Genomic DNA, 27,653 nt, shown 5'->3' with positions numbered 1-27,653 from the left:
TCTTGTTCAGACAATAAAACGTGGAGTTTCCTTCTTTCAATTCATCGTGTTTATCCAGTCTATACCTGAGTGAGAGATCAGCTTTGGAAATGGTATGCAGGAATCTCATCCTGGATACCAAGGTACATACATATGCGTGTATGTATGTATGTATTTATAAAGTTTATTTATATATTTTTCAGAGAGAGAGAGAGAGCAGGCAGAGGAGAGGCAGAGAAAGAGGGAGAGAGAGAATCCTAAGCAGGCTCCTTGCTGTCAGCCTGGAAGCTGAAGCAAGGCTCGATCTCACAAACCTCAAGATCATGACCTGAGCCAAAATCTCGCGTTGGACACTAAATCGACTGAGCCACCCGGGCATCCCTGGATACTAAGGTATTTAAAAAAATAATAGGCAAACTGAGAGCAGGGGAAAAAAACCAAAAAACAAAAAACTAAACATAGAAAACTGCAGATATAAAACTCACTGACCAACAGCATTTTTTTTTAAGAAGACTGCTTGAAATCGAAGGATTTTGCCTCTAAAATGATTTTTGAATCATAGAATGTTAGAGCTACAAAGATCTTTTAAAAACAGTTGTCCAGCGGTTTCACTTTATAGATGAGAACATAGTCCAGGGAGATTAGTTGACTTCCCTAAGGTCATATGCCTACTTGTATCAATGTCAACATCCTAGCCTAGACCTCCTAAGCCAGATCCGGTGTTGTTGCTCTGTACTGTTCTGTTCCTTGTCACCTGGACCCAGTCAACCAGTGTTGACTACGGTGCTCATCAGTGACACACAAATAGTCATCCTGGCAGTGACATAGATTAGCTCTCTGAATATCCCCTCCTTCCACTTTCCCGAATGCCTTCCTCTACTTTAGAGGTTAGAAAGCGAAAACACACATTCCTCACACTTCTTTGTAACTAAGGTTCTCACTTGGAAGGCAGAAGCGAACGTGATAAAATGATGGCCACATGTGGGAAACCGTGATCTTATGGCAGAAGCATTTGGTGTTTTCAGGGTAGTTATAGCCCAGGTTTTATTATCTGGTCCTTAACATTGTAAGTGATGAATGGTGGGCAGGGGTGGAATTGGTGTCCAATAAAACACTTTCCTTTGGAAAAACAGGCATTGAGCCACATTATTTCCGTGTAGCAGATCAAGCTCAATTCCCAGGGCTTCCTAAAAATTTTGTGTGCCAGCATTTCAATAAATGATTTTCTGCTTAAAGTAGCTAGAATGGATTCTGTTGTCTGCAGCTGAGAAATCTGACTTGGGTTGAGTGGTTTCCAACTGAATCTTAGTGGTGAAGGAAAGCCCCTTATGTCACTATTGAGAAGAAAATTGAAAACAGGCAACTTGAGTCTGAGGCCTGAGAATAGGGGGCTGAAGGTGTTAAGTCCAGGTCTGAATCTGAAAGTTTGAGAACCCAAAGCTCTGCTGTCCAAGAGCAGAGGAAGCTGATTGTTTCAGCCCAAGCAAATTCACCCTTCCTCTGCTTTTTTTGTTCCCACTCAGGCCCCCAGAGGATTGGATGGTGCCCACCTGCACTGATGAGAATGCTCTTTACTCAGTCTACTGACTCATATGGTAATCTCTTTTTGGAGACACGCTGACAGCCACACCCAGAAATCGTGTTTTAACAGCTATCTGGGCATCTCTCAACTCAGTCAAGTTGACACATAAAATTAACCATTACAGGACTGCAATGTCAGGTAGTGCTAAGTGCTCTGAAGAAAAAAATGGATAAAGGAGCTGGGGTGTACGCGAAAAAAAGTAAGGTCTTCTAATAAAAAATCAATTGTGCTGTGTTCACCCAAGGAATACCGTATGGTGTGAAAACGAACAAACTATAGGTCTACACACAACGTGGATAAGACTTTGAAACATAGTATTGGGTAAAAGAAGCAAGAAATGATGCCACGAGAAAACAATCAGACTAAATCCAGAATATGGGATATTCTGCAGGTCCAACGATCCAGCTTTCTAAAAAAACAAAAACAAAAACAAAAACAGAACAAAACAGAGCAAAAAAATGCCATGATAACAAGAAAGGAAGAGGGAAAGAAGCAGGGTCTTGAGGAGTAGAAGAGATACAAGAGTCATGATGTTCTGAGTTGTAACAACTAACTACAAAAAGACATCTTTGAGGCGAATAGGGAAATTTGAATAAGAACTGGGTATTAGAAGTTAATAAGATTGATTATTAATTTTTGTCGATAGACACAATAATGACGTGATGGTTATCTTTTCAAAGTTCCTCTCAGACATGCGCACTGAAGTTTGCATGGGGGAAAAACAATATAATGTCTGGGAACACCCTTGTAAAACAGCAAAAGGAAGTGAGGCAAAACAAGGTTACAGACTTTTGAGAATTGGTGACATTGGGTGAAGGATTGTAATAATATAGTAGGTTGCTTATGTTATTGCCTCTACTTTTATTTAACTTTGAAAATTTCCATAATTCAAGTTTTTAAAATGAGAAACTTATTTAATTTACTTAGAAGCTTCTTCTGGGCTTATATGTAAAAATGTATCTAGAATTAAGTAGAAGTCACAGGTTTATGTGTGATTCTGAAGACCTTTTGTTTTGAGATTATTGTAGATTCGTATGCAGTTGCAAGAAATAATTCGGAAAGATTTCGTATACTCTCGACCCAATGGCATTATCTTGCATAACCATAGCACAATATCACAGTCTGGAAGTTGACATTGATACAACCAATTGACCTTATTCAATTTCACCAGTTTGGTACGTATCCATTTATGTATATATGGCATATATATTAATTTCTATGCAATTTTACCAAAGCACAGATTTGTGTGACCTCTACCACAGTCAAGATACAGAACAGTTCTATCACAAGATTCTTTTGTACTCCCTTTTATCACAACAGACACCCCTTTTACTCCTACCACCTCCGACCTCTGGCAGCCACGAATCTGTTTTCTAGCTCTATAGTTTTGTCATTTCAAGACAAAATATATAAATGGAATCATACAGTATGTGTAACCCTTTGTGATTTTCTTCCCACTCACCATAATTCTTTTGAGATTCACCTAAGTTATATTTTTAAGTCATTTGTTTTTAAAATAATCTCTGCATCCATTGTGGGGCTCGAACTCACAACCCCAAGATCAAGAGTTGCATGCTCCACTGACTGAGCCAGCCAGGCACCCCTCATCTGAGTTACCGAGTGTATAACTAGATGATTCCTTTTCTCATTGCTGAGTAAGGATCTCATGGTATGGATGTGCTCCACTTTGTTTAACCATTCATCTACTAACACTCGTTTGGGTTGTTACTAAATTTTGGCTTCTACCATGAGCTTTCGTGTAAATTAGGTTTTTGTGTGAACACATTTTTTCATTTCTCTGGGATGAATGTCCAAGAGTGCAATGACTGGATAGTATAGTATGCACAGGTTCAGTTTTGTAAGAAAGTGCTATACTCTTTCCCACAGTGGCTTTTCTATTTTCCATTCCCATTAGCAATGTATGAACATATGAGTGTGTGAGCTTTAACTGCTTAACTAATAGTTCTTCAGAATAACCGAAGAAAGAATGATCTGATGAAAATATTTCTGCCCAAATGGCCCCATGGTTTACGAAGATTTCTATAGGAGGTACTCGTTGTAGAGAAGTTAGGTCAAGGAAGTCCTAAAAGTGCTTTGAAACAAGGCCAAAAATGTATCCTAGATACATCTGGAAGGAAGAGAGGAAATTAACATTTACAGAGCAGAAATACCAGGCATTTCTCATTCTTTATCTCATTTATTCCTCAGATGACCCTGTGAGAAGGGTACTATACTCATTTTAGAAATAATGTAATCAAGGTCTCAAGTAACTTTTCAAACAGTCATAGTTACCAACAGGCAAAGTGAGACTAAAAAGCCCAGCTTCTAGCTGCCTTTAAGCTCAGTGCAGGAAACATAGGAGGCAGTCAACCCATTTGTTGAGAAGACTGAATGAATAGATGAATGTCAGTTCTGCTATTTATGTACTCCTTGGCAAGACAATTAAATTCTCTGAGTCTTTCTTCTTTTGTTGAAGGAAGACAATAATAACACCTCCTTCACAGAGTCGTGAACAAATGAGGTGATGTGAAAAAAAAATTGAAAAATGTTAAATGTTACATAATATTCTAAAAGTACAGTCAGGGTCATAACCAAATACTGATAAAATGCAGGCGCAAGAGTTGGGTGGGTGGGTGGGTGTAGTGCCAGTAAGGTACTGTGCCCCATGGATTATTTAATATCGAGTTTCCTTATCTGTGAAATCACAAGTGAGATTAAGGTGGAGTGCCTTAATGACATAGACCCTAAGATTTTCACCGAATAATGAGACAGAACCAAGCAAACCTCTACATAGATTAATTTGAAAATGTTTATTATCCTTCCCAGGATGATGAAAAGTATGTTGCTGATTATCATTATCCATAGCATTCTGGCCGATATCAATTAGGTCATTGAGACCTATATCAGTGCATCAAAATTATTACATAGGTAATTTGCATATTTGTATGTGCAATTATATATGAAAACAGTATTGGTTAACAGTTAATAATATGAGAATATATATATAACTTCCAAATACCAGTTTCTAAGAAAAATATGCACTGGATAGAAGTGGAAGAATGGGCAAGAAATTGATATATTGTCTCTGGGTAGGGGATAAGAGTGGCTAGAAAGGTAAAGAAGCTTCACATTTGTAACTCTTTGTATTTTCCTTTTGAATTTTGGAGCATATATTACTGCATTACTATTCAATAAATACTTTAACCTTTTATAAAAATCTTGTATAAAAATGTAACATTAATATAGACTAACCACAGGACTTTTTAAAGCATTGCTTTTAAATTATTAAATTCTGAAAATATGAAGCCACTTCCTTTTCAATATCATTATATGTTTTTACTGAATTTGTGGTCTCTGGGCATATTTAACTCTTCTGAAAAAAGCACTCTTTCCCCTTTAGCACTTTTTTGTAAGACTGACATGCTGAGTGACAGATAAAATTGAATAAAATAAGTTATTTTCTAAGAATAGTATTAAGTGTGAATGTGGGGGGGCACCTGTTTTAACTATGAGCTCAGAAGCAATGAGGCAAAAAATGTATAGAGAGGAAGAAGAGAAAGAAGTTAAGGCTGGCATTGTTAAGGACCACCGTTGGAGGCTACTGGCACCAGCGCTGAGGCATTATGGCTCATGGGCACTTTGGGGGTCTTCCAGAGCGCGGGTACTGGACTGAACTTGGGTCCAACATGTTCTTCATCGGCTACCACCACCAGTCAAGGCGGGATTAGGATTTTCGCAAACTCCTCAACACTGAGAAGATGATGGTGTGTCTCTCCCCGCCCTCCCCGCACCCCCCCCCCCGTAATTACAAATGGAAATGTATTTAGAAAATAAATTAGATTTAAATTAGGGTGGACGCCAGACCTTCCCTCTAGATTTTCTTACATAAAAATTCCTAATGAAGTCATCAAAGCTGACCAGTGTTTCTGTTTTCCCTTCCTATAGACTTAGTTCAACTGCCTGTCCCCAAATCCAGCACTCGCAGGCTCTTAAACCCAACCCACGCCGTGTCTCGCAGGTGCCAGCCCCACCCCACCAGGGATTCCCCCTCCTTCGCTCCTCCCACCTGACCCTTCGCCCCGCCCATCGGGCGCGCCGTCCTTACGGCAGCGCGCGGTCGCCGAGGCCTGGCAGCAAATGAGCGCAGGCGGCCGCGGCCCTCCGTCGTACCCTCGCATGCGCATGCGCGCTCGTGCCGGGCGCTCCTGAAGACCTGGCGGAGCCCGGCGCGGATGGAGGCCTGAGGGCGGCGGGGGCGGAGCGCACCGCGAGCTGGGGGCATGTCCGCGGCGGGCGCCGTCTAGAGGAAGGCCGAGCAGCCGCCACCACGCTCTCAGTCGCGGCGAGACGCAAGCGAGCCAGGCCTAGGGCCGCGGCGGCGATGCAGCGACGGCGGCGCCCTCCGCCGCCCGCTTCTCAGCTGCCCGAGGGCTGCGGGGGAGGCGGCGGCGGCCGCTGCGGGAGCGAGGAGGTGGAAGTGCAGTTCTCCGCCGGGCGTTTGGCCTCAGCCGCGGCGGTTTCGGCGGCGGCGGCGGCCGCGCGCAGCACCGAGGAGGAGGAGGAGCGGCTCGAGCGCGAGCACTTCTGGAAGATCATTAATGCCTTCCGCTACTACGGGTAAGAAGCCCGTGGCGGACCCCGGCGCAGCCCATCGAGGTGCCCGCTGGTTGCGGCGGACCCGCCGGAACGGGGGCGCCCGCCGCGCTCGCCCTCGGCCGCCACGCCTCCGGGGCACCCGGACCGGGCCGCCAGATCTGACCTCCGGGCCCCTGAGTCACCTCGTACCACGTTAGCCCTTCCCGGCCCTGCACAGCCGCGTGTCTGCCGCGCCGTCTGCTGCTCAGCCTCGTGTCTTCCAACCTCAGGATCAGATTAGCTCTCTTGCCTTTCATCCCTCGTTAAAGGTTTGGCTTTGAGGCCGGTGGGGGTGACCGGAAAAGTGCTGTTAACAATTGCAGATAGAAGATGATGGTGGTAAAATCGTCCAGTGCTGGGCATGATCTGTATGTGTTGTCGATGTCCTCCAAACTGAACACACGGAGAACCCAAGTTCACCTACACGTGGGATGCCGTAGGACGAATTTTCCCAAACTGTTGGCCAGTTCTTGTGAGAGCTGCGTAAGATTTCCACCCCAACCCCCTTGGCGCTTTGAATGTACAGGCACATTAGTGGTGAATGATGGCGCTCAATGTCTTTAACTGGTGGGTGAAATTAAGGTCGGAGGTGGTCCGGATGCTCTACAATTTAAGTATTAAAGAGGGAAATGAGAGAAGGCACAGCAAAGAACCGCTTTTATGATCTTTTCTTCGGCAAATATGTATCGAATTCTCACTGTGGGCTGGGCACGGTGGTAGGACTTTTAAACTCCCTAACTTCCACTTTTCTTTTTTAGATAGATGTTAAAATAGCTTAGTCGCAAAATTCTAATTCCGAGATCTGAAAGGGACTTAGATTTTTAGGTAAATATAGCACTTTCATTCGTGTTAAGAGATGAGGCCACCGACGGCTGTGTTCTGAGTCTGCAGTTGGAATGAGATACATGGACATGACCTGCACAAGTAAAACTTGTTCCCTTAGATGGGCTCCTGCTGTGCTTTATGCAGACTTCTTTTTTTTTTTTTTTTTTTTTTTTTTTTTTAATTGCTTGACTGTGACCTCTTCAAGGGCAGGGACTGATCCTTATTTATTTTTGTGTCACCAGAGCTTGGCATATGTTGTTGAAGCTCTATTTTTAACAAATAAGACAAGTAGTAGCAAAGAAATGCGTTTGTCATTCCCAAGTAGTCTGAATTTGTGACAGGTCGGTAGTTTGTTACTTTTTTGAGTTGGGAAACTTGCTCAATAAAAAGTTAAAGTTATTTAGAATCTGACTACATTTGTAACATGACATTTTGAAATGCAAAGATCTTGGTGAAATAATTTACTGATTAAACCCAAGCACAGGAACCGTGGACTGCATTACTTATGGAGCCCAAAAGGGAAGTAACTCATATGGGTATTTTACTTAGTATCAACACAGGGAGGAAGGCAGAAAACCACAGAATTGAATTTGATGCAAGTATTGTGCCTTCAAGAATCACCACAGGGAGGGGAAACAACTGACCTTAGATTTAGATAACTAGGAGAGGTAGGTACAGAGAAGTCTGGTACATTTTACTATGAAAATTCTAGAAAGAATATTGGAATATTTTCTGGAAATACAGTGAATCACAGTAGACCCAATTAGTTAAAATGTGTGTTTGTGCAGATTCATATATAAAATTGATACTTATGATTAGGTATCAAATGGGCCTTTTTGTGAGAGCACAGAGACCTTTGATGTGGCACGAGGGCTCAAGTGTGGCAATATAGAGAAGAGTGCTTGTGTGAATGTTCTGGTGGTTGTGATAGTTTACTCATCCCCCTGTTTAATGTGGGATTGAGGACACTTTCACTTTTTAAAAACAATCCTTTTTATTTGTGTGTACTCTTTTTTTTTTTCTTTTTAAGTGTTTGTTTATTTGAGAGAGAGAGAGAAAGAGAGAGTCCCAAGCAGGCTCCTATCAGCGCAGAGCCCAATGCAGGGCTCTATCTCATGAAGAGTAAGATCATGATCTCAGCTGAAATCAAGAGGCTTAACTGAGCCACTCAGGTGCTCCTGGCATGTACTCTCTTGATGAAACATTGAAATAGACTGAAAATAGTATTAAAAAAATGTGTTTTAGGGGCGCCTGGGTGGCGCAGTCGGTTAAGCGTCCGACTTCAGCCAGGTCACGATCTCGCGGTCTGTGAGTTCGAGCCCCGCGTCAGGATCTGGGCTGATGGCTCAGAGCCTGGAGCCTGTTTCCGATTCTGTGTCTCCCTCTCTCTCTGCCCCTCCCCCGTTCATGCTCTGTCTCTCTCTGTCCCAAAAATAAATAAACATTGAAAAAAAAAAATTAAAAAAAAATGTGTTTTAAAACATCACTTGAAGGACTAGGGGGTATGGAAAGCATTTTGTAGCAGAAAATACTCTGAGTTGTTACAGTCCAGCATTTTATGATCTTCTAGACCTGCACTGTGGTACCGTAGTCACTAATCACATCTCGCTAAATTTAAGCTTAAATTAATTAAAACTTAATAAAATGTAAAATTCATTTTCTCAGCCTCACTAGCCACGTTTCAAGTGCTTTTCAAATGTGGCTGGTGGCTGCCATATTGGACAGTGCAGATGTAAACCTTTCCATCACTGCAGTACGTTCTGATGGACGATCCTGTTCTGAAGCTTTAGCGAGTACTTCTAAATTGTGGAGTTTACTTTTATTGCTAAATGTCTTTTAGTTATTCTATAGGAGACTTAGATTAAAAATCACAAGGCAAGAGTTGTCTTGATTAATGTTTTTCCAATGGCTTCCAACTTTGTGTTTCCTACAGATTATGCATAGATGATGTATTTTGATTAAGGCAAAAACGATTCGAGTATTGTAGCAAATAGCAAAAAAAAAAAAAAAAAAAAAATTGTCAGTCCTAAAATGAATGAAGATACTTGGTCATGGAGAAGATACTACAGTTAAAAAATCAAAGGTCTCGTCAGAAACATCCTGCTTTTAGAAATAGCAATTAGGTGAGATTCAAAACATGGAGAGGTAAAGTTCTTTTGTACAGGTGAAGGAATAGCCATGTAAAGAGGCAAATAGCTTGCCCAGGCTTATACAACCAAGTTGTGGTAGAGTCTGGCCTGAAACCCAGAATTGTTCGCTAAGATTTTACCCTGCATTCGCAAGCAGTGATACTTAGTAAGACAGTTTTAACTGTGAGGTTTTTTTTTTTTAATGTTTATTTATTTTTGAGAGAGAGACAGAGACAGAGGTGAGCTGGGGAAGGGGCAGAGAGAGGGAGACACAGAATCCGAAGCAGGCTCCAGGCTCTGAGCTGTCCTCACAGAGCCTGACATGGGGCTCGAACCCATGAACCACAAGATCATGACCCGAGCCGAAATCGGACACTTAACCGACTGAGCCACCCAGACGCCCCTAACTGTGAGTTTTTAATAAATATTTAAAATGGATTGAGACAGACTTTCCTTCTGAAAAGATAATGCTTTCCCGTTTGGAATTCTAGAGTAATTCAGCAGGTGCAGAAGAATGGGTCTATGACCTTGGCCCTTGGCTCAGACCCAGCAGTATCAGACCCACGCTGATGAAAGGAGACTAAATCAGAGTTGGGGTCACTGCGGAGACCAGCCTTCCGGAGAGAGCTGAGGGAAATAATATCCCAGAGCTATCCCAGGAAATAATGGCTGCTCACTCTCCTTTCTCCCCTTAGCCACCAGAGGATATGGCCTCTTGCCACTGAGTTCAGAACCAAGGAGAGCCTGAAGGTTATAAAAAATTCCTTAAAAGCTGTTTGGGAAACTTTGTTTAAAGGGCCAGGCAATGAATGTTTTTAAGGTTGAAAGGCTAGGTAGTCTCTTACAGCTATTTAACTCTGCCCTGTATGGAAACAACTGTCGGCAGTATGTGAACAATTGGGCATGGCTATGTTCCAGTAAAACTCCTTGTAAAATGGGCCTAGTAACCAGGGGGCCATAGTTTGCCCACCCCTTTCTTGAAGTACATTGGTAGGGTAAGCGTCTTTAGATCAGTGAAGCTAGCCCCATTTAAAATAATATAGTAAGGGGGCACCTGGGTGGCCCAGTCAGTTGGGCGTCTGACTTCGGCTCAGGTCATGATCTCTCGGTTCCTGAGTTCGAGCCCTGCATCGGGCTCTGTGTTGACAGCTCGGAGCTGGAGCCTGCTTCAGATTCTGTGTCTCCCTCTCTCTGCTTCTCCCCCACTCATGCTCTCTCTCTCTCTCTCTCTCTCTCTCTCAAAAATAAAGCTTAAAAAAATTTAAAATAATGTAGTAAGGAGTAGACTCTCTTCTCAACTTCTAAGACCTCCCTTATTTCAAGAGAGACGCTGTGGGTGTATGTTATGGATAGTTTGGCACACCGTAGAGTAATCAAGGGTTAAAAGATATGCAGCCTCTCATCCTGTTCTGTGTTGTTAACATCACTTCTGTATCAGTAATTGACAGCAAATACGTGTGGGCTCTTCTGACCAATCTATAACTTACCTCAACTACCCTGCAAACGTGGAAATTAAGTAGTCTTCATCGAACATCAAAAATGGCACTTAGGGAACATAACTGAACGTGTATTCACTGCTCTTTGCATATGCTGAAATCTGGAGATTCAGTGGGGACAAGACTGTTTTTTAGAATTCATAGGGAGTGGTAGACTTAGGCCTGGTACAGCATTCCCAGGGAGCAGGCCTCTTAGGAATCTTTGGGAGACCTAATGAGGGCCTGGGAGAGGTAGTGATTTGCAGACAGTTTATGAAGTAGAATCAAAAGGATCTGGGGCTTGTGATTGTGGGATCTGTGAGAAGAGGCATTTTAGGATGACTCATTTGTTTCTGACCTGAGTGGATGTATGGTGTGCCATTCATCAGCCATATGGGAAGAAGTGCCAGGTTTTTTGGGGGGATGATCGTGTGCTACGTTCAGTGTGTCTGTTGAATTTTGAGGTGTGCTGAGAGGAACGTTGAGCGGCATCCAGTGGCCAAGAATACTAGAAATGAAGTACTGTAAGACTGTTTTCACCATTTGACTGTGAGCTGTAAACCTTCACAATTCCACTGTTTGCCTAACACAGTATGGTCACTTTTAATTATTCTTTAGTGTCATAATCTATTTTATAGGAACGCAAACTGATGTATTCCTTCTGAAAATCAGTTTGTGTTAACCTGAAAAATACTTATTCTTTTTTTTTTACTTTTTTTGAGTTTATTGATTTTTGAGACAGATAAGAGCATGAGCAGGGAAGGGGCAGAGAGAGAGAAGGAGAGAGAGAATCCCAAGCAGACTCTGAGCTGTCATCGCAGAGCCTGATATGGGGCTGCAACTCACAAAACTGTGAGATCATGACCTGAGCCGAAACCAAGAGTCAGATGCTTAACCGGCCGAATCACCCAGGGGCCCCTACTTATTCTTTCTAACTTGGTAATTCTTCTTTTGGGAATTTGTAGTATTTTTTTTTCTAAAATATAGACCAATTTAGAACAGAAAGTTTATCATACAGACAAGTGAAAGTATCTAAATGTCCAGTGTTTGGGAAATAAGTAAATTTTGGTTGCATAGATGGGATAATGAACAGTCACTATATAGTCTTTTGTGCTGTAGTCATTAGAGAACTTTTTTTCTGATCTGGGAAAATTCCTTTGATAAAGATGAAGGATTACAAGTGCTTCTGAAAGCTTGGTGTACATGTGAATCATTTGGAGATCTCGTTAAAAGGCAGATTACATTTCGGTAGGTCTTCGGTGGGGCGTCGGATTCTTCATTTCTAGTTACCTCCAAGTGATCTGCTGTTCTGTGTATCACGTTTTGGCTAGAAAAGCACTTAAGTGACTTTGTCTTAACGACAAGGAGAAATATGTCAAAATGTTAGAAGTGATTGCCTCTAGAAGAGGAATTATTAGTAGCTTTTTTTCCTGGAGGACTTTTACTTCTCTACATTTTTTTTTGTGTGTGTGTTTTCATTATGTAAATTAGATATACCTACCATATTTGAGCTATGTTTCAGGCCCTGGGCTAAGTGATATGTGTGCATTATTTTGTTACATTTTCAGTAAAATCCATTGGGTTGGCAGAGGAGTATTACGGTAGCCACCTCATGGAATTTTATGGAGATTTTCCAGAATAATCCATGTTTAGTGACTTTTGATGTAGGGCCTGGCTTTTATTAAATCTCGATAAATGACAACTTCTGTCATCATCATCATCACTGTTATGTATTACCTTGTTTTGTGTATGAGACAATTGGGGCACAGAGGAAGGAAGTAGCTCTCCAAGGGTTGCACAGCCAATAGGTGGCATAACCTGAATTTCAATTCATAGATGTGTTTTGACTTCAGAGCTCACTATTACACTGTCTCCAGGGGGAAAAAAGCAAACATGCATGCAGCCACTGCCAATTTCATCTATTCACGTTACCTCACCATTCCCCCCTTGCCCCTAACTACCAGAGCCACCACATTAAGCTTCTAAAAGCATGGTCAGGTTATTGCTTTAGTCAAGAGCTTCCTCAGAACATCTTTATTACTATTCAGAAATTAGTGATGTGGCATAAAAATGAGAATTATTTGGATGAATAGAAAGGTTCAATCAAATGAAAAAGTGCTTTTCATTTTTATTTAGTATGGAGTAAATGCCAAAGAGTGTTTAGAAGAGACATAAACATTGACTGACTTGTTTGGATGTATAAAATGTAAAGAACGATACAGTGAATACCCAGAAATCTAACACCTGGGTTAAAAAAAAACCAAAAAACATCCTTTCCCTTTCCCTTCAAAGAACATCGCTTTATTGAATTTTCACTTACTTGCTTTCCTTATAGTTTTTCTACTTGTATTCAGTCCCTGTAATGTATTGTTTATTTTTATAAAAGGTGGAGTTGTACATTACGCATTTTTCTGCAACTTGCTTTTTTCGACAAATACTTACATTCGTGAGTTTTATCCATATTATTGTGTCTAGTTGTAGTTTATTAATTTAATTACCTTCCATTGTATGATTATACGGTACTTTCTTCATTCATTTTACTGGTGATGGACCTTCAGGTTGTTTGTTGTTTATAACAGTGCTATTAAGAAGATAGTTTCTTGGTGCCCATTTGCGAGAGTTTCTTGAGTATGTGTCTAGGACTATAATTGCTATGTCATAGGGAGTGTGTGTATTAAGATTTACTGGGAAATGCTAAATTATTTTCCAGAGTGGTTGTACCAATTTATGCACCTACCATCAATCAGTATATATATGTATACATATTTATATATTCCTATAGTCAGGCTTTTAGATTTTGCCCATCTGATTGATATAAAATGGCACTCATTGCAAATGTAATATTTGACTTTTTTAAATGATGGTTTGTTTTTTTTTCAGATTTTATAAATAGATAATCCCCAAAGTGACCTTTAGAGTTATCTGGAAACTTCTGGATTGCAAATTATGAATAATATCATGTAAATTTCATTTTTTTTTGTTTACTACTTTTGTAGTGAATAAGATCTTTTGTGATTTTCAAAAATTTAGCTTGGTTGGCTGTTAGTTAATTTCAAAACACATTTTGTGTATTCTAAAGTAATTTCAGAGCAGTATTCTGGTCTGATAGATTTAAAGCATTCAACTAGTTTGCTGAAAATTTTAAGCTTGGAAATTAAAATCATAAAAATAAACTCATTGTATGTTAATCCTCTTTATGTTTTCTTTTACCCCCCAAATGGTGCAGATGTTTACTTTGCTACTTATAAACTCTTTGTCTTTTGTTTGTCTAAAGAATTTGTAATAAGGTGAAAATATAAAATTTCTAAGTTGGTATCCTTTAAGAAACCAAAAGATTGTAAATAACAGGACAGTATCCAACATTATAAGGAATAATTGTACAGAAAGACAACCTTAAAATAAGATTGGCCCTGGTGAGAATTCTTTCGCCAATTTAAAAAACACCTTTTATGTTTTAGCACCAGTATGCATGAGCGAGTGAACCGAACAGAAAGACAATTTCGATCACTTCCAGATAACCAACAGAAACTACTTCCTCAGTTTCTTCTTCACTTGGACAAGATTCGGAAATGCATTGATCATAATCAAGAAATACTACTGACCATTGTGAATGATTGCATACATATGTTTGAAAATAAAGAATATGGAGAAGATGTATGTGAAAGTTTGTTCTATTTTTATTTTAGGGTTTAACCTCTGTCTTTTGAGGTCTTTATCTTTCTGGATTTCATTTTTATATTTTGCATGAGTCATTTGCTCTACTCAGAGAGTGTTTTCACTTACATGTTCAGGCATTTGATTAGGCTTAATAGGATAGTACGCCAGAAACTGGATTTGTTAATTGTTGCCATATGGATATACATTTCACATAGTATTCTGACTGTTCTAGCATGTAGAGTTAGTGACTTAAATTTTTGTAAACTTTAGTAGCCGTGTAAAATTAATTTCCCTTGCTAAACTCATTGTCAGTATCTTGTATCTATTGATATTTATCTTTTACTTTAAGAAATTATTTTCACTTCTAAATCTCAAGGGACTGGCAGTAATAGAAACTGAAGTCCTCTTTTTGTATCCACAGGATAGATACAGTTGGGCCACTCCAGTGTGAGCCTCTCCATGCTGCCCCATCAATGACCCGGAGGGACTTTCTCCCCTCTCTTAGAGAGAGATGTTCCGTCTCCATAGGAGCTCAGTTCTGGTCCTCTCCTGAGTAAAGACTGCTTAATTATATGGTGGTTTCATGATTAATGGACCTTAATCTATTGAGGGTAGAAGTGAGACCACCAAGCTCTTTTCATTTAGGATCTCAAGCTGCACTTGAATCCCGGTTGAGGTGAGAGGCTAGTGATTTATCCACTAAACCATCTATATGGCCCCTGAGTAGCATGTCTGTGTGACCATATCCAAAATTGATTACTTTGTCAGAAGCTAATTGATTTCTGTTTTTTAAACAGGGGAATGGAAAGATTATGCCAGCATCTACATTTGACATGGATAAATTAAAATCCACACTGAAACAGTTTGTGAGAGACTGGAGTGAAACCGGGAAAGCAGAAAGGGAAGCCTGCTACCAGCCAATCATTAAAGAAATTTTAAAAAATTTTCCAAAAGAGAGATGGTAAATAGTATCTTATTTTTAACCCATTTCTTTAAAGATAAGCACTAAGTTTTTCTGTTAAAAATGTCACAGTCTTGATTCATTTTTATAGTTGCTATGTGCCTGTATTTTTTCACATATGGATGTGTGGTCTTGTGTGTGTTTTTAGATGCTTTGTGTGAAGCTGTGGTTAATATTTTGAATACTCTTTGCTGTAGCACTTAATCACTCTAGAAATTTGTAAGGTTAGATGTTCATTATCAGTGATGTTTTCCTTTTATAATTTGCTTATGGCAAAGCAAAAAGCTTCAGACTAATTTAATTTTCCTTATTACAACAAACTTGTAAGTAAATAGGGGATTTATAGCTTCGAGCAGAGATTCGTCACTTTTTTGTGCCATGAAAACCCTACGCAGGCCACTTTTCTGAATAACATTTCTGAATGGATCAGATAGAAGGCATAAGATTACCAAGAAACCAATTTTGAAGCACAGCTATAAAAATATTTAAAAAGCTAATTTGTGCTAGAACATGCTTTGTATCCTGTATCGCACTAAATCAGATCTAGCAGCAAGTATAATTACTGTACTTTAAAAATGCCAGTGTATGTGTTATTTTGAGAATCTCAACAGCTTCAAAATAACAGATAAGTTGCATACATTTTACACTTCTTACATATTCTCCCTAATCACCAGTTCTTAACATTTTACACTTACTTCATTATTTCTTCTTCCTACTTCCCTCCCTCCTTCCCCTGCTTTATAAGTATGTCTAAAACCACATATATGCACAGCTACTATTTGAACCATTTGAGAGATCAATTTGTGTGTGCATGATGTTTTGTTTTGGTTTTTTTTTTTACCTCTTAATACATCAGAGTTAATTTCTGAAGAATAAGAATATACATAAATACAGTGCAGTTATCAGGTGGAAGAAAATTTAATACTGTCTTCTAATCTACAGTCTGTATTCAATTTTTATAAATTATCCTGAAAATATTCTTAATAATATTTCTTTCTAGTCTAGATCCAGCCCTGGATATTGTATTACATTTCATTATAATATTTTAGTTTTTAATCTGGAACAGTTCCTTGGCCTTTCTTTTTCTTTCATGACATTGACATTTGTGAAGAATACAAGGAAGTTATTTTATACACTGTTCCTCAGTTTGAGATTGTCTGTTTCTTCATGATTGAATCTGGATTATATGTCCTTTTGAAAATAATACATAATTGATACATAATTGATGTGTTCTTTTTAGGATGTCACATTTGGAGTAGTGCAATGTCTGTTAGTCCATCAATAATAATTTTAATTTTGATTACCCATTCAGAATGTCATTCAGTTTCTCTACTGTTCAGTTACTGTTTCTCCTCTTACATCTAATAAGCAGTTTCTGGGAAGACACTTTGAGACCATGCAGTTAATTTCCTGCTCCTCCTCAAACTTTCTCTGCCTTAGAATTGTCAGCCAGTGAGGATTTTTGCATGAACTAATCTATCTTGTGATGGTTATGGAATGGTGATTTTCTTTTTTTTTAAGATTTTTTTTCTTAACATTTATTCATTTTTGAGAGACAGAGCATGAGTGGGGTAGGGACAGAGAGAGGGAGACACAGAATCTGAAGCAGGCTTCAGGCTCTGAGCTGTCAGCACAGAGCCTGACGTGGGGCTCGAACTCACAAACTGTGAGATCATGACCTAAGCTGAAGTTGGATGCTCAACCGACTGAGCCACCCACGTGACCTGGAATGGTGATTTTCTAACTTTACAATTATCAGCATTCTATTATATCTGTAAACTATTACCTGAAAGGACTAATGGTTCCTATTTTATTTAGTGAAGAATGATCCATTACTGTTGGTTTGTTGTTGTTCAAATTGCCTCAGCTTTAGCCAGCAGGAGTGCCTTCAAGTTGGCCCCTTTGTCCTTTCAGCATGGCCCAGTTGTTTTTTAGCACTTCCTTATTTCTCTGGCACAGTAAAATGTTTTAGTCCCATTGTGTATCTTCCCGACTTTAGCCTTGGAATTGGATGTTTTTCCAAGGACTCAGTTCCTTCAATGTGGAATGGTGTATAGAAACCAAGATCGGGCCCTAGGCATTTTTGTTGTTACTAAGATGTCACTGCTTTTGAGCCTTTTAGTGGATAGAACACACGCACACATATTAGAAATCATTAGTTCATACTAATCCCTTCAGTTCCAGTCTAACCCCAAAGGTTTCCTTCTTGGCCTCCCTGTTCCCTATATCTGTCTGCCTTTTTCCACAGTAAGAACCCTGGCTTCTGACAACATCAATACATTTACTCATTCACTCAATCCTACAGTACTCACATAAGGCTTTCAGAATTGCTACCTCCATACCACTATGAAAAACAAACTACCCACATGAGTTTAGGATTTGCTAGCAATTATTTTTTCCCCTAAACTAAGGTTATTCACAAAAATATTCTTTACAGGTTACTCAGAGTCACTTCCTTTCAACCCCCTACCCTCAGTGTGGTTGTGTGTTTAATTTGAAATTCAGTACATCATGGTTTATTTCTGTTTGCTTTCAGTTTTTAGGGTTGTTCTGTCCTCCCCCCATTCTCCATCCTTGCTGGTATATATTTATTTTTTTGATTCATGAGCTGTCAGCTATCAACTTGTGATAATCAGAAAAAGTGTCATTCCCTCTCCTATTCCTTCGATAGCCCATCTCTTCAATCCTCATTCTCAATCCCACACCCCATGTAGGTAATCAGTATCATTGATTTCTTGTTTGTCCTTGTTTTTATTTTTTGTTTCCTATGAATGTAAGCAGATACAGGTTTTCTTCTAAATTGACTCCTTTTTTCAAACACAAAATGTAGCAGCCTGTATATTTTATGTTGCATTCTGCTTTTTTCACTTAACAGTTTATCTTAGAAATAGCCAATTGTTGGGGCTCCTGGCTGGCTCAGTCGGTAGAGCATTGACTCTTGATCTCAGGGTTGTGAGTTTGGGCCCCACGTTGGGTGTCAAGATTACATGGTGTTACAATTAATGACCATATGCATGTGTATTTTTGTACTGTTGAAAGTGTATCTTTAGTGTAAATTCTTAGACATGGGATTACTGAATCTGAAAGGTAAATGGATGTGGGACATAAGTGTATTGGTTACCTGTTGCTATAAAAGAAATTACCACAAGTTAAAATGCCTGTTGCTGTAAAAGAAATTACCACAAATTTAACTGCTTAAAACAGACACATTTATCATTTCACAGTTTCTGTGAGTCAGAAGTCTGGACATAGCTTAATTGAGTCCTTGGTGTAGGATCTTTAAAAGGTTGCGTCAGGATGTCTGGTGGGCTGTGTTCTAATCTGGTGGCTCGACTGTGGAAATATCTGCTTCCACACACACTCATGTTGTTGGCAGAATTCATTTCATTGGGGTTGCAGGACTGAGGGCCCTAGCTTCCTGTTGTCTGCCGTGGGAGTCTGCCTCAGCAGTTTCGTCTTGTGAGCTTTCCTCAGCTGGTCACTTACTTCGCCAGGCTGGCAAGGAGTCTTTAGAAGCCTTCAGTGGAGTTTTTATGATATGATGTTATCACACGGTGACTGTTGGTTAGAAGAAGCAAGTCATAAATCCCTGCACACACTAAAGGGAGCAGATTATAAAAAGGTGTGAACACCAGTAGGTGGGGCACTTTAGGCTCTGTGCCACAGTTATTGCCACATATCCCTATAAGGGCTGTACTGTTTCGCCTTCTTGTCAGCAATGTACAAAAGTGCCGGTTTACTCACAGCCTTGCCACACACTGTGTGTTCACAATCATTACCAAGCTTGTAAACTTTTGCCAGTCTGATGGGTGGAGAATCGTATTTTGGCCTACTTCTTATTTGCATTTCTCTTGCTATGAAAGAAATTGACTAGTGTCATATGTTTAAGGGCCATTTTATACCTTGTTTTGAGAAATACATATTGGTGTTTTTCCCCTCCTTTTAAAAAGTTGAGGTGAAATGCATATAAAAAATGTGACAGTTTTAAAGTGAACACTTTGATGGTAGTTAGTAAATTAACAGTATTGTGTATCCATCATCTCTTACAGAGTTGGAAAACATTTCCACAACCCACAGTAAATCCCATACCCATGAAGCGGTTACTCCCCATTCTCCTTACTCCACCCCTGACTTCTGTTTGTCAGAAGTTTGACGATGAGTTGCCTAGATGTGGTTTTCTTTGTATTTATCCAGTGTGGGCTTTGTTTTGCTTTGGGAGACTTGCGTAGATATGTATCGCCAATCAAAAATCAAAAATTGTTTGCTTTTATTTTTTTCCCTTCTGGGACTGAATCGTATGTTTATGAAACTGCTTGACATGGTCTGTAACGTGTCAGATGGCTCTTTTCCCACTAATTCTTTCTATATTTTAGTTTGGGTAGTTTCTATTGACCTTACTTGAATTTCACGAATTCTTTATTATGCCAATCTGTTGATAAACCCATTGAAAGACTTCTGTAATTCTGATATAGAATTTTTAAAAAATTTCTAGTACTTCTATATACACATACCTTTCTATGTGTGTTCTCTCTGTGCTGACATTTCCTTTTTGTGCATGTGATCTACCTTTTCCACCTGATGTTTTAATGTATTTTTTATGTTTAGGTTTTAAAAATTTTTATTTTTTTAATGTTTATTTTTGACACACACACACACACACACACACACACACACACACACACACAGAGTGCGAGTGGGGAGGGGCAGAGAGAGAGGGAGACACAGAATCCAAAGCAGGCTCCAGGCTCTGAGCTATCAGCACAGAGCCCAATGCGGGGCTCAAACTCCTGAACCGCAAGATTGTGACCTGAGCTCAAGTTGGATGCTTAACCTACTGAGCCACCCAGGCGTTCCTATTATGTTTATTTTTAAATCCCTGTCTGATAATTCCAACATATGTGCTGTTTGTGGGTCATTTCTGATAATCATTTCCTCTCATAGCGATGGGGTACATTTTCTTGCTGCTTTGCACGTCTCATAATTTTTTGATAGAATGCCAGACGGTGTATGTAAAAGAACAGTAGGAACTGAAGTATATTGACAACCAGAAAAGAGGCATTCTCCTTATTCTGGCAAGCCATGAACTTGGGAGGTTGACTGAATCTCTTAAATGTTTTTAATATTTGATATTATTGCATGTATTAGCTGCTTCAATCACTTAAGAAAAAATGGTCTAAACCTTGCATCTAGAAATGTGGCAATGTAACCATTGTCAATTTCTAGATTGAAATAGTTTCTAAGTTTTCATCTGCATCTCACCTTTTACTTCATTCTTGTACATTGATTCGTGTACATTGATTTTACGATCTTTCCTGAATTAATTGATAGGAAGTTGTTTGCAATATTAAGCACTCGGACTCTCAGAGCATGAAAATATAGTTATTTCGTCAGCAGTAAATGACCCACTAGGTCCACAGGAAGCCATTTGTATATTGGAACTGTCCTCTGCCAAAGATAAGATTGAGGCTCTCTTATTTAGTCAGCCTTTTACATGTAATGACAGCTAATCCACCTTGTTTGAATATCTACACATCTGTGCCATGCAGATTGTAGCTCAGTACCATGAAAATCACCCACCGTATTTCTCCTTGTGGTCAGTAAATTTTTGACCCACTGTGTTCTTAACATCCAGTTGAGGGGATAATAGATTGATTATGTACTTGTGATTCCTGTATCACTTAAAGCTTTCATTCTTTTATTCCATTGTTGATGACAGTTATGACACTTCACTGATTTTCAGTTCTGTAAATATTTCTTCAATCAGATTTATAGTGTTCTGGGTCTGAAACCCAGATATAGCTCAGTAAGTGAGTAACGTCGGAAGCACAGTTGAAATTATTATTCCAGCCATGTTACCGCTCCTGGAAAAAAAAAAAAAAAAGACCGGTGCTTATTTCTACATGTTCAAATAGCCGATCTATAAGATTCAGAAGTAATATAGGTAATAATTCACTGATTGTGCCCTGCAGATATAATTTAGGAAGAAGTTTTCTAATGACATGTTTTTGTAGAAAGAAGTTTATCCATCGGCTTCGAAGCTAGGCAGATTCCGAATACTTCAACTACTAGAAATGCTTGACATGTATGCTACTCACTCACATTTTTAGTGTCCGCAGACTTGTTAATACATTTTGTATTCCAAGTTTGATCAATGAGGATACAGTATACTTGGGGTTCCTAATTTTTTATAGCACTGACTCTTCATGCTTTTATAGTCTTTATTATGTTTGGGTTGAAGATGATTTGTCATAGATGAAGTTGTGTGATCTTTGTGATACGTGGAAGCCCCCCCCCTTTTTTTCCTGCATGTATTGTTTCCTTGTTGGATCTATGACTTGCAAATATTTTCTCCATCTCTATAGGTTGTCTCTGCACTTTATGATGTCCTTTGACATACAAAATTTTATAATTTTGGTGAAGTCCAGTTTATCTGTTTTTTCCTTTTGGCACTAGTGCTTTTCATGTCATGTTTATGAAATCACTGCCAAATCCAGTGTCCTGAATACTTTCTTTTTGTTTTGTTTTCAAGTTTATTTATTTATTTTGAGAGAGAGAGAGAGAGAGAGAGAGAACGAGCAGGGGCGGGGCAGAGAGAATGGGAGATAGAATCCCAAGTAGGCTCCGTCCTGTGTCCTGTCAGCACAGAGCCTGACGCAGTGCTCCGACTCAAGAACGGAGTCGAAACCAGGAGTCAGATGCTCAGCTGATTGAGCCACCCAGGCGCCCCTCCTCAGTACTTTCTTCTAAGAGTTTTATAGTTTTAATTCTTAAGTTTAGATCTTTGATCCGTTTTGAATTCATTTTGTACATGGTATAAGGTAAGGGTCTAACTTCATTTTTTTTTACATATGGATATCCAGTTTTCCCAGCACCATTTCTTAAAAGATTGTCCTTTCTGCATCCAATTGTCTTGGTTCTGTTGTTGAGAATCAATTGACCGTGTGTGTGAGGGTTTATTTCTGGGCTCTCTATTCTCTTCTATTCTGTTGGTCTATACATTGGACCTTATGTCGATGCCATAGTATTGTAATCTCTGTAGCTTTGTAAATTTTGAAGTCAGGAAGCTTAAGTCCTTCAGTTTATTATTTTTCAAGGTAGTTTTGGCTTTTTGGGACCCCTTGCAATTCCATATGAATTTCAGAATCAGGTTTTCCATTCTTGTGAAAAAAAGGTGTTGGAATTTTCTTAGGGACTGTTAAACATGTAGATTGGTTTGGATAGTATTGACATCTTAATGGTGTTAAATCTTCCTATCCATGAACATGGGATGTCTTTCTATTTATTTAGATCTTTAATTTCTTTCAGCAGTGTTTTGTAGTTTTCAGTGTACAGGTCTTTTTTTCCCCCCCTTGGTTGGATTCCTTCCTTAAGTATTTAGTTCTTTTGGATGCTATTATTATAAATGGAATTAACTTTCTTAATTTTTTCTTTTGGATTGTTCATTGCTGATGTATAGAAACACAGCTGATTTTTATGTGTTGATTGTGTGACCCTGCAACTTTGCTTAACTTATTAGCTCTAGGAGCTTTCTTGTGGATTCTTTGCAATTTTCTAATATACAGGTTCGTGACATCTGCAAGTAGAGATGGATTTTTACCTCTTCCTTTCCCATTTGAATAGCTCCGGCCAGAACTTCTGGTACAGCATTGAATAGCAGTGATAAAAGGGAGCATCCTTATCATGTTCCGGGTCTTTCTTTCACTGTTGAATTTGATGTTTTTAGCTGTAGGTTTTTCATAAATACCCCTTATCATTATGAGGAATTTTCTCTCTATTCCCAGTGTCCTGAGCGTTTTTATCAAGAAAAAGTGTTGCATTTTATCAAATACCTCTTCTGTGCTAAGTGAAAAAATCCTCCCTCTTTCCTTTGTTCTATTAATGTTATGTTACATTGACTGATTGTCTTATATTGAACCACTCTTGCATTCCTGACATAAATTTGCATTTGTTCATGGTGAACAATCCTTTTAATAGTTGTTGGGTTCAATTTGCTAATATTTTGTTGAGGATTTTTACATTTATAAAAAGGGTATTCTTGATCTGTTCTCTTTTTCTTTTGTGAAAACTCTTGTGAATTTTCTTTTCCTGTGATGTTGTTACCTGATTTTGGTATCAGGATAATGTTGGTGTCGTAGAATGAGTTAGGAAGTGTTCTTTACTTTTTTGGGAGTTTGAGAGGAAACGGTGTTCATTTGTCATTAAATATTTAATGGAATTCACCTCTAAAACCATCTGGTCCATGGCTTTTCTTTATTGGGAGACATCTTTACGTCTTTGACTAGGGAAGATTGAGGTGGCAATGTTGAAATATGCTTTTAATTTTTCTTTAAGATATGAAGTCTTCTTCCTCAGTAACGTTTGTTTTGAAAACTGAGGGCTCAAGTTGGAATAAATAGCTAAAAATCACACAGTTGTTAAAGGCTATCTTTGTTTACTTTAATACATGCTACAGATTTTCTTATCCTACATTAGGATAACAGTCAGTTAAGCATCCAACTCTTGATTTCAGCTCAGATCGTGATCTTGCAGTTCGTGAGTTTGAGCCCTGCATCAGGCTTCATGTTGATAGTACAGATCCTGCTTGGGATTCTCTCTCTCTCCCTCTGTCTCTCTGCCTCTCCCACATGCATTCTCTCTCTCTCTCTCTCTCTCTCTCTCTCTCTCTCTCTCAAAATAAGTAGACTTAAAAAAGAATTATGATATACTCTCTCATTTCCTTATTTTTCATAAACAAGTATTTTCAATTTTATGGACTTTTATAAACATTGATATATTGTAGATCATATTGTAGGATGTTTCTAGTTGGTGCTGTCAGTGTATATATTCAGTGCTCTGCTCTAAAAATAATACATAATAGCTGAATAGCTTCTATAAACATAAAATCCAGGTATTTCTCAAAATTCAAATTATTTCTGTTTTTGAAAAGTAGGTTATGAAGTAAGACTCTTTATAATTGGAATGTACCAAATTTTGGGTATTTTTGGAAAGCTAAATGCCAAATGCTTATGTCAGCATCATTTCTAGCACTTTCGACATGACTTTGTTCATACTCATTTAGTCATGATCAATGAATCATGTATATTACCATGCTGTCCAGTCAGTATAACAATGTCAGCTATCAGGCGCCTGAGTGGCTCAGTTGGTTAAGCCTCCAGCTTCGGCTCAGGTCATGATCTCATGGTTTGTGGGTTCGAGCCCCGCGTCGTGCTCTGTGCCCACAGCTTAGAGCCTGGAGCCGGCTTCAGATTCTGTATCTCCCTCTCTCTCTACCCCTCCCTCGCTCATGCTCTCTCTCTCTGTCAAAAATAAATAAAACGGTGAGAAAAAAAAAAGCTTTACGATAGGGCTTGCCATTGTTAAATTTCCTGGTGAACTAATACAGAACATTATTTTGCTGTTATGTATCTACTACTATTATTACTATTTCTACTGAAAGATAGAATGTGGACTGGTGAGAAAAGGATGGATTAACTCTTAATGATTGTAATCATTTATTTTAAAATAAAATAATAATTAAATGATTTTGATTTGGTAAAACATATCACAGTATTCAAAAATTTAAAAACTTAACAGGATTTAAAGTCTCTTTCCCATAACTGTTACCCAGCCACCCATTTCCCTTCCCTGAAAGTAAATAATATTATAAAAGTAGACTGGTGTATTTAAACTTTGAATGGAGTGTGCCAAAGTATCTGTCAGCCTTCTTTTTTTTGTGCCATTCTTGGACCTGGTGAGAACCTTTCATTATCTTTTCCTATGTCATTTGTTTTTCTTGTTTAATGTAGGTTGGTTTCCTTATAGTTGGTAAGATGAGCTGTCATAGAACCTTAAAAGCATGAAGCTAATAAAACAGTAAAGTCAATATCTGTGTATTAAAGTCATAACTTCGCCATAAAAAAGTAAACCCCTCGTCCTTGGAAGGGACATTAATACAGCCCTTCAGAATCCAGGTTGATTCTTAGCTCAGTCCTGGTCAGCGTTGAGTCTCGGATAAATTTCCAGGCCCCTATTTATGCCACGGCAAGCACATGGGAATTTGGGGTCTTCATATTTCAGGCTGGATTTGACTCGAATTTATGTCTGCTTGGGTTCTTTCTTTCTTTCTTTCTTTTCTTTTTTTTTTTTTTTTACATTTCATTTCAGATATTCTACTTTTATTCAGTCTAAACAAAACTAGTATTGGTCAATAGCAAATTTATCAAGGCAAAAAATTTAGTTTTAGATAAGTCTGGAGGGAAAAAAGCTCTTGTACTTCACTCTATACACTCACTATTGGTTTTACTCATGATTAAGTAATTATCACTCAGGAAGAAAAACAATTTTACTGCCTCAAAGTAAAGACTAAAAGTACACTTCTTCCTCTTTTTCAATTAAAAAAAATTATTGTGGGACAGCAAAGTCAAATTTGCATTTTATAGAACATAAATTACCAACAAGGTCCTGACCTAGTAATCAAAAATTAAATCTCAAAATTTAAAACCAAGAAAGAGGCTAAATTACACACATATTTTGACCAAACAAATTCTGGAACATTTCCTAAATAAAAAGTAAGCACAATTATTACATTCCAGGTTTCAGAGAAGAGGCATTAAGGATTCATGCCATAAGTTTATTTACAAACATATTGAGTATGTTGAATTCCAGAGTTTGATTCATTTTTCAGAGAGATTGCACTTCTTAAAATGCCCCTTTTCACATCTGTTTAATGGATTAATTAAAACATCCTTATTTCTTTTTTTTTTTAATTTTCTTTTCAACGTTTATTTATTTTTGGGACAGAGAGAGACAGAGCATGAACGGGCGAGGGGCAGAGAGAGAGGGAGACGCAGAATCTGAAACAGGCTCTGGGCTCTGAGCTGTCAGCATGGAGCCCGACACAGGGCTCGAACTCACAGACCGCAAGATCATGACCTGAGCCGAAGTCGGATGCTTAACCGACTAAGCCACCCAGGCACCCCAGACGGCCTTATTTCTTAAGCAGTTGGTGTCTTACTATTAAAAGGTGCAGCAAATCCAGGTCCAAAGTACGTAGTCATCATAACAAGTAACCACCACTTGTTTTCCACTGAAAACGGCAAATTCTTCCCTGGGCCCTCCTCATTCATAGTGGCTCCTACGGACCACAGAGGTGGTGAATCTCCGATGCTCTGTCCCAACATAGCGCTGTTGGAAGTTCTGCGAAAAGCGCAGCACCCCCAGAGATAGAAACGACAGCACCAAACCAAGTCCTCCTCTTTTCACCACCTTGTTCCCTGGTGTGTCGGGTTCTTTCTTTCTGAAATTTTAGTGGAGGCTTTTTCTAACTGAGCCGTCTCTAAAAGAGAATATATTTAGATATGCATAGAATTAACTATGCCTGTGATCATTAAAATATTTTTTTCCTATGAAAACACACTTGTCATGAGTTGGTCCAGTTTGTCTCTGTTTAGAGTTTTTATTTTTATTTGTTTGCTTAGAGTTTTTAAATGCCTGAATTTACAAGCACAAGCAGCTTTGAAGCCACAGATTGACACATGTATTGGGGTCTCTGTTCATTAAGGAAATGCTGTTTAATTGTGCCGGATGCCAACCATTTCAGTAATTACTAGCTTCTAGTCTGTTTAGGGTTTAAATAGACTTGGACTCTGCTTTAGTGAGCAGTTGTTCATTGAAATTAGCAATGTAATTTTAAAGCTTTTTCTTAAATACGAACATAAGCACAGTAACATTTCAGTTGGTGGTCTGAACTGAATGGATGGAGAGTTTTAATTTTTCAGGTGACTAATCATTTAATCATTTGAATTTAAGAATTTTATGCTATAAAGTTTATAGCTGCTAAGGAAAGAGAGTCTTGAGTCCTGAGATGAAAAAGCACAGCCATGTGAAACTGTATTCTCTTATGAATTCTGAAAACTGTCAGACTGTATATTTAGGTCCTAATTTCATTAGCCCATCCTAGTTTAGAAGAATTTGAAGTGGTATTTTGTTTGTGTGTGGGAGAAATCTATCATGTCTGCAGTTCACTCCGAAGAGATAACAGGTACACAATTGCCTAGTTGAATATATTTTTGTCTCATATAGTTGGGCATTAGGATGAGCTTTAAAGAAGCATTTTTTCTACTTAGATTAAAATAAGGACTATATAATTTATGAAAGGATTCTTTTAGCTAAAAGAAACCATTTAAAACGGGAAAATAGAGGAAATGTAGACTGCCAAATAATGCAAGAGTAGAGCCTGAAAATTTAGATATACCCCTCATCCTGAAAGCCCTCTTAGGCCAAAGACAAATATTTCAGATGTCTTTCAAACAAGATCTCAAGCTCTTAAAATTCAGGATTTCAAGTGCTTACAAATCTAGAGTAATATCTCAGTGGGAAAACAATGTATACTAATAACCCAGTAGAAAAATAGTGTAAATAGACAGTACACA

General features: G+C 38.8%; 1 protein-coding gene and 1 long non-coding RNA gene across 3 annotated transcripts in view; both read left to right on the top strand.

Annotated features, from left to right (window-relative positions):
- Positions 1-307: 307 nt before the first annotated feature.
- Positions 308-5,026, top strand: LOC111557619. The gene is made up of 2 exons (XR_002737840.2): positions 308-372; positions 1,503-5,026. It is a non-coding gene; the product is annotated as an uncharacterized LOC111557619 (long non-coding RNA).
- Positions 5,027-5,720: 694 nt separating this feature from the next.
- The window catches only part of CARNMT1 (carnosine N-methyltransferase 1), a 44,628-nt gene continuing 22,695 nt past the window's right edge, over positions 5,721-27,653 (top strand). The window contains exons 1-4 of one of the 2 annotated variants that reach the window (XM_011288284.3): positions 6,039-6,178; positions 13,506-13,585; positions 14,084-14,279; positions 15,080-15,243. In XM_011288284.3, the coding sequence (XP_011286586.1) occupies positions 13,572-13,585; positions 14,084-14,279; positions 15,080-15,243 (374 nt within the window). In that variant the 5' untranslated portion in view covers positions 6,039-6,178; positions 13,506-13,571. Of the gene's footprint in view, positions 6,179-13,505; positions 13,586-14,083; positions 14,280-15,079; positions 15,244-27,653 lie in introns of both variants that reach the window. The other variant, XM_011288282.4, reaches the window with a different exon arrangement.

This window comes from Felis catus, chromosome D4, assembly GCF_018350175.1.
Source record: "Felis catus isolate Fca126 chromosome D4, F.catus_Fca126_mat1.0, whole genome shotgun sequence".
Lineage (NCBI taxonomy): Eukaryota > Metazoa > Chordata > Mammalia > Carnivora > Felidae > Felis > Felis catus.
This window is presented reverse-complemented; position numbering and strand designations above follow the sequence as displayed.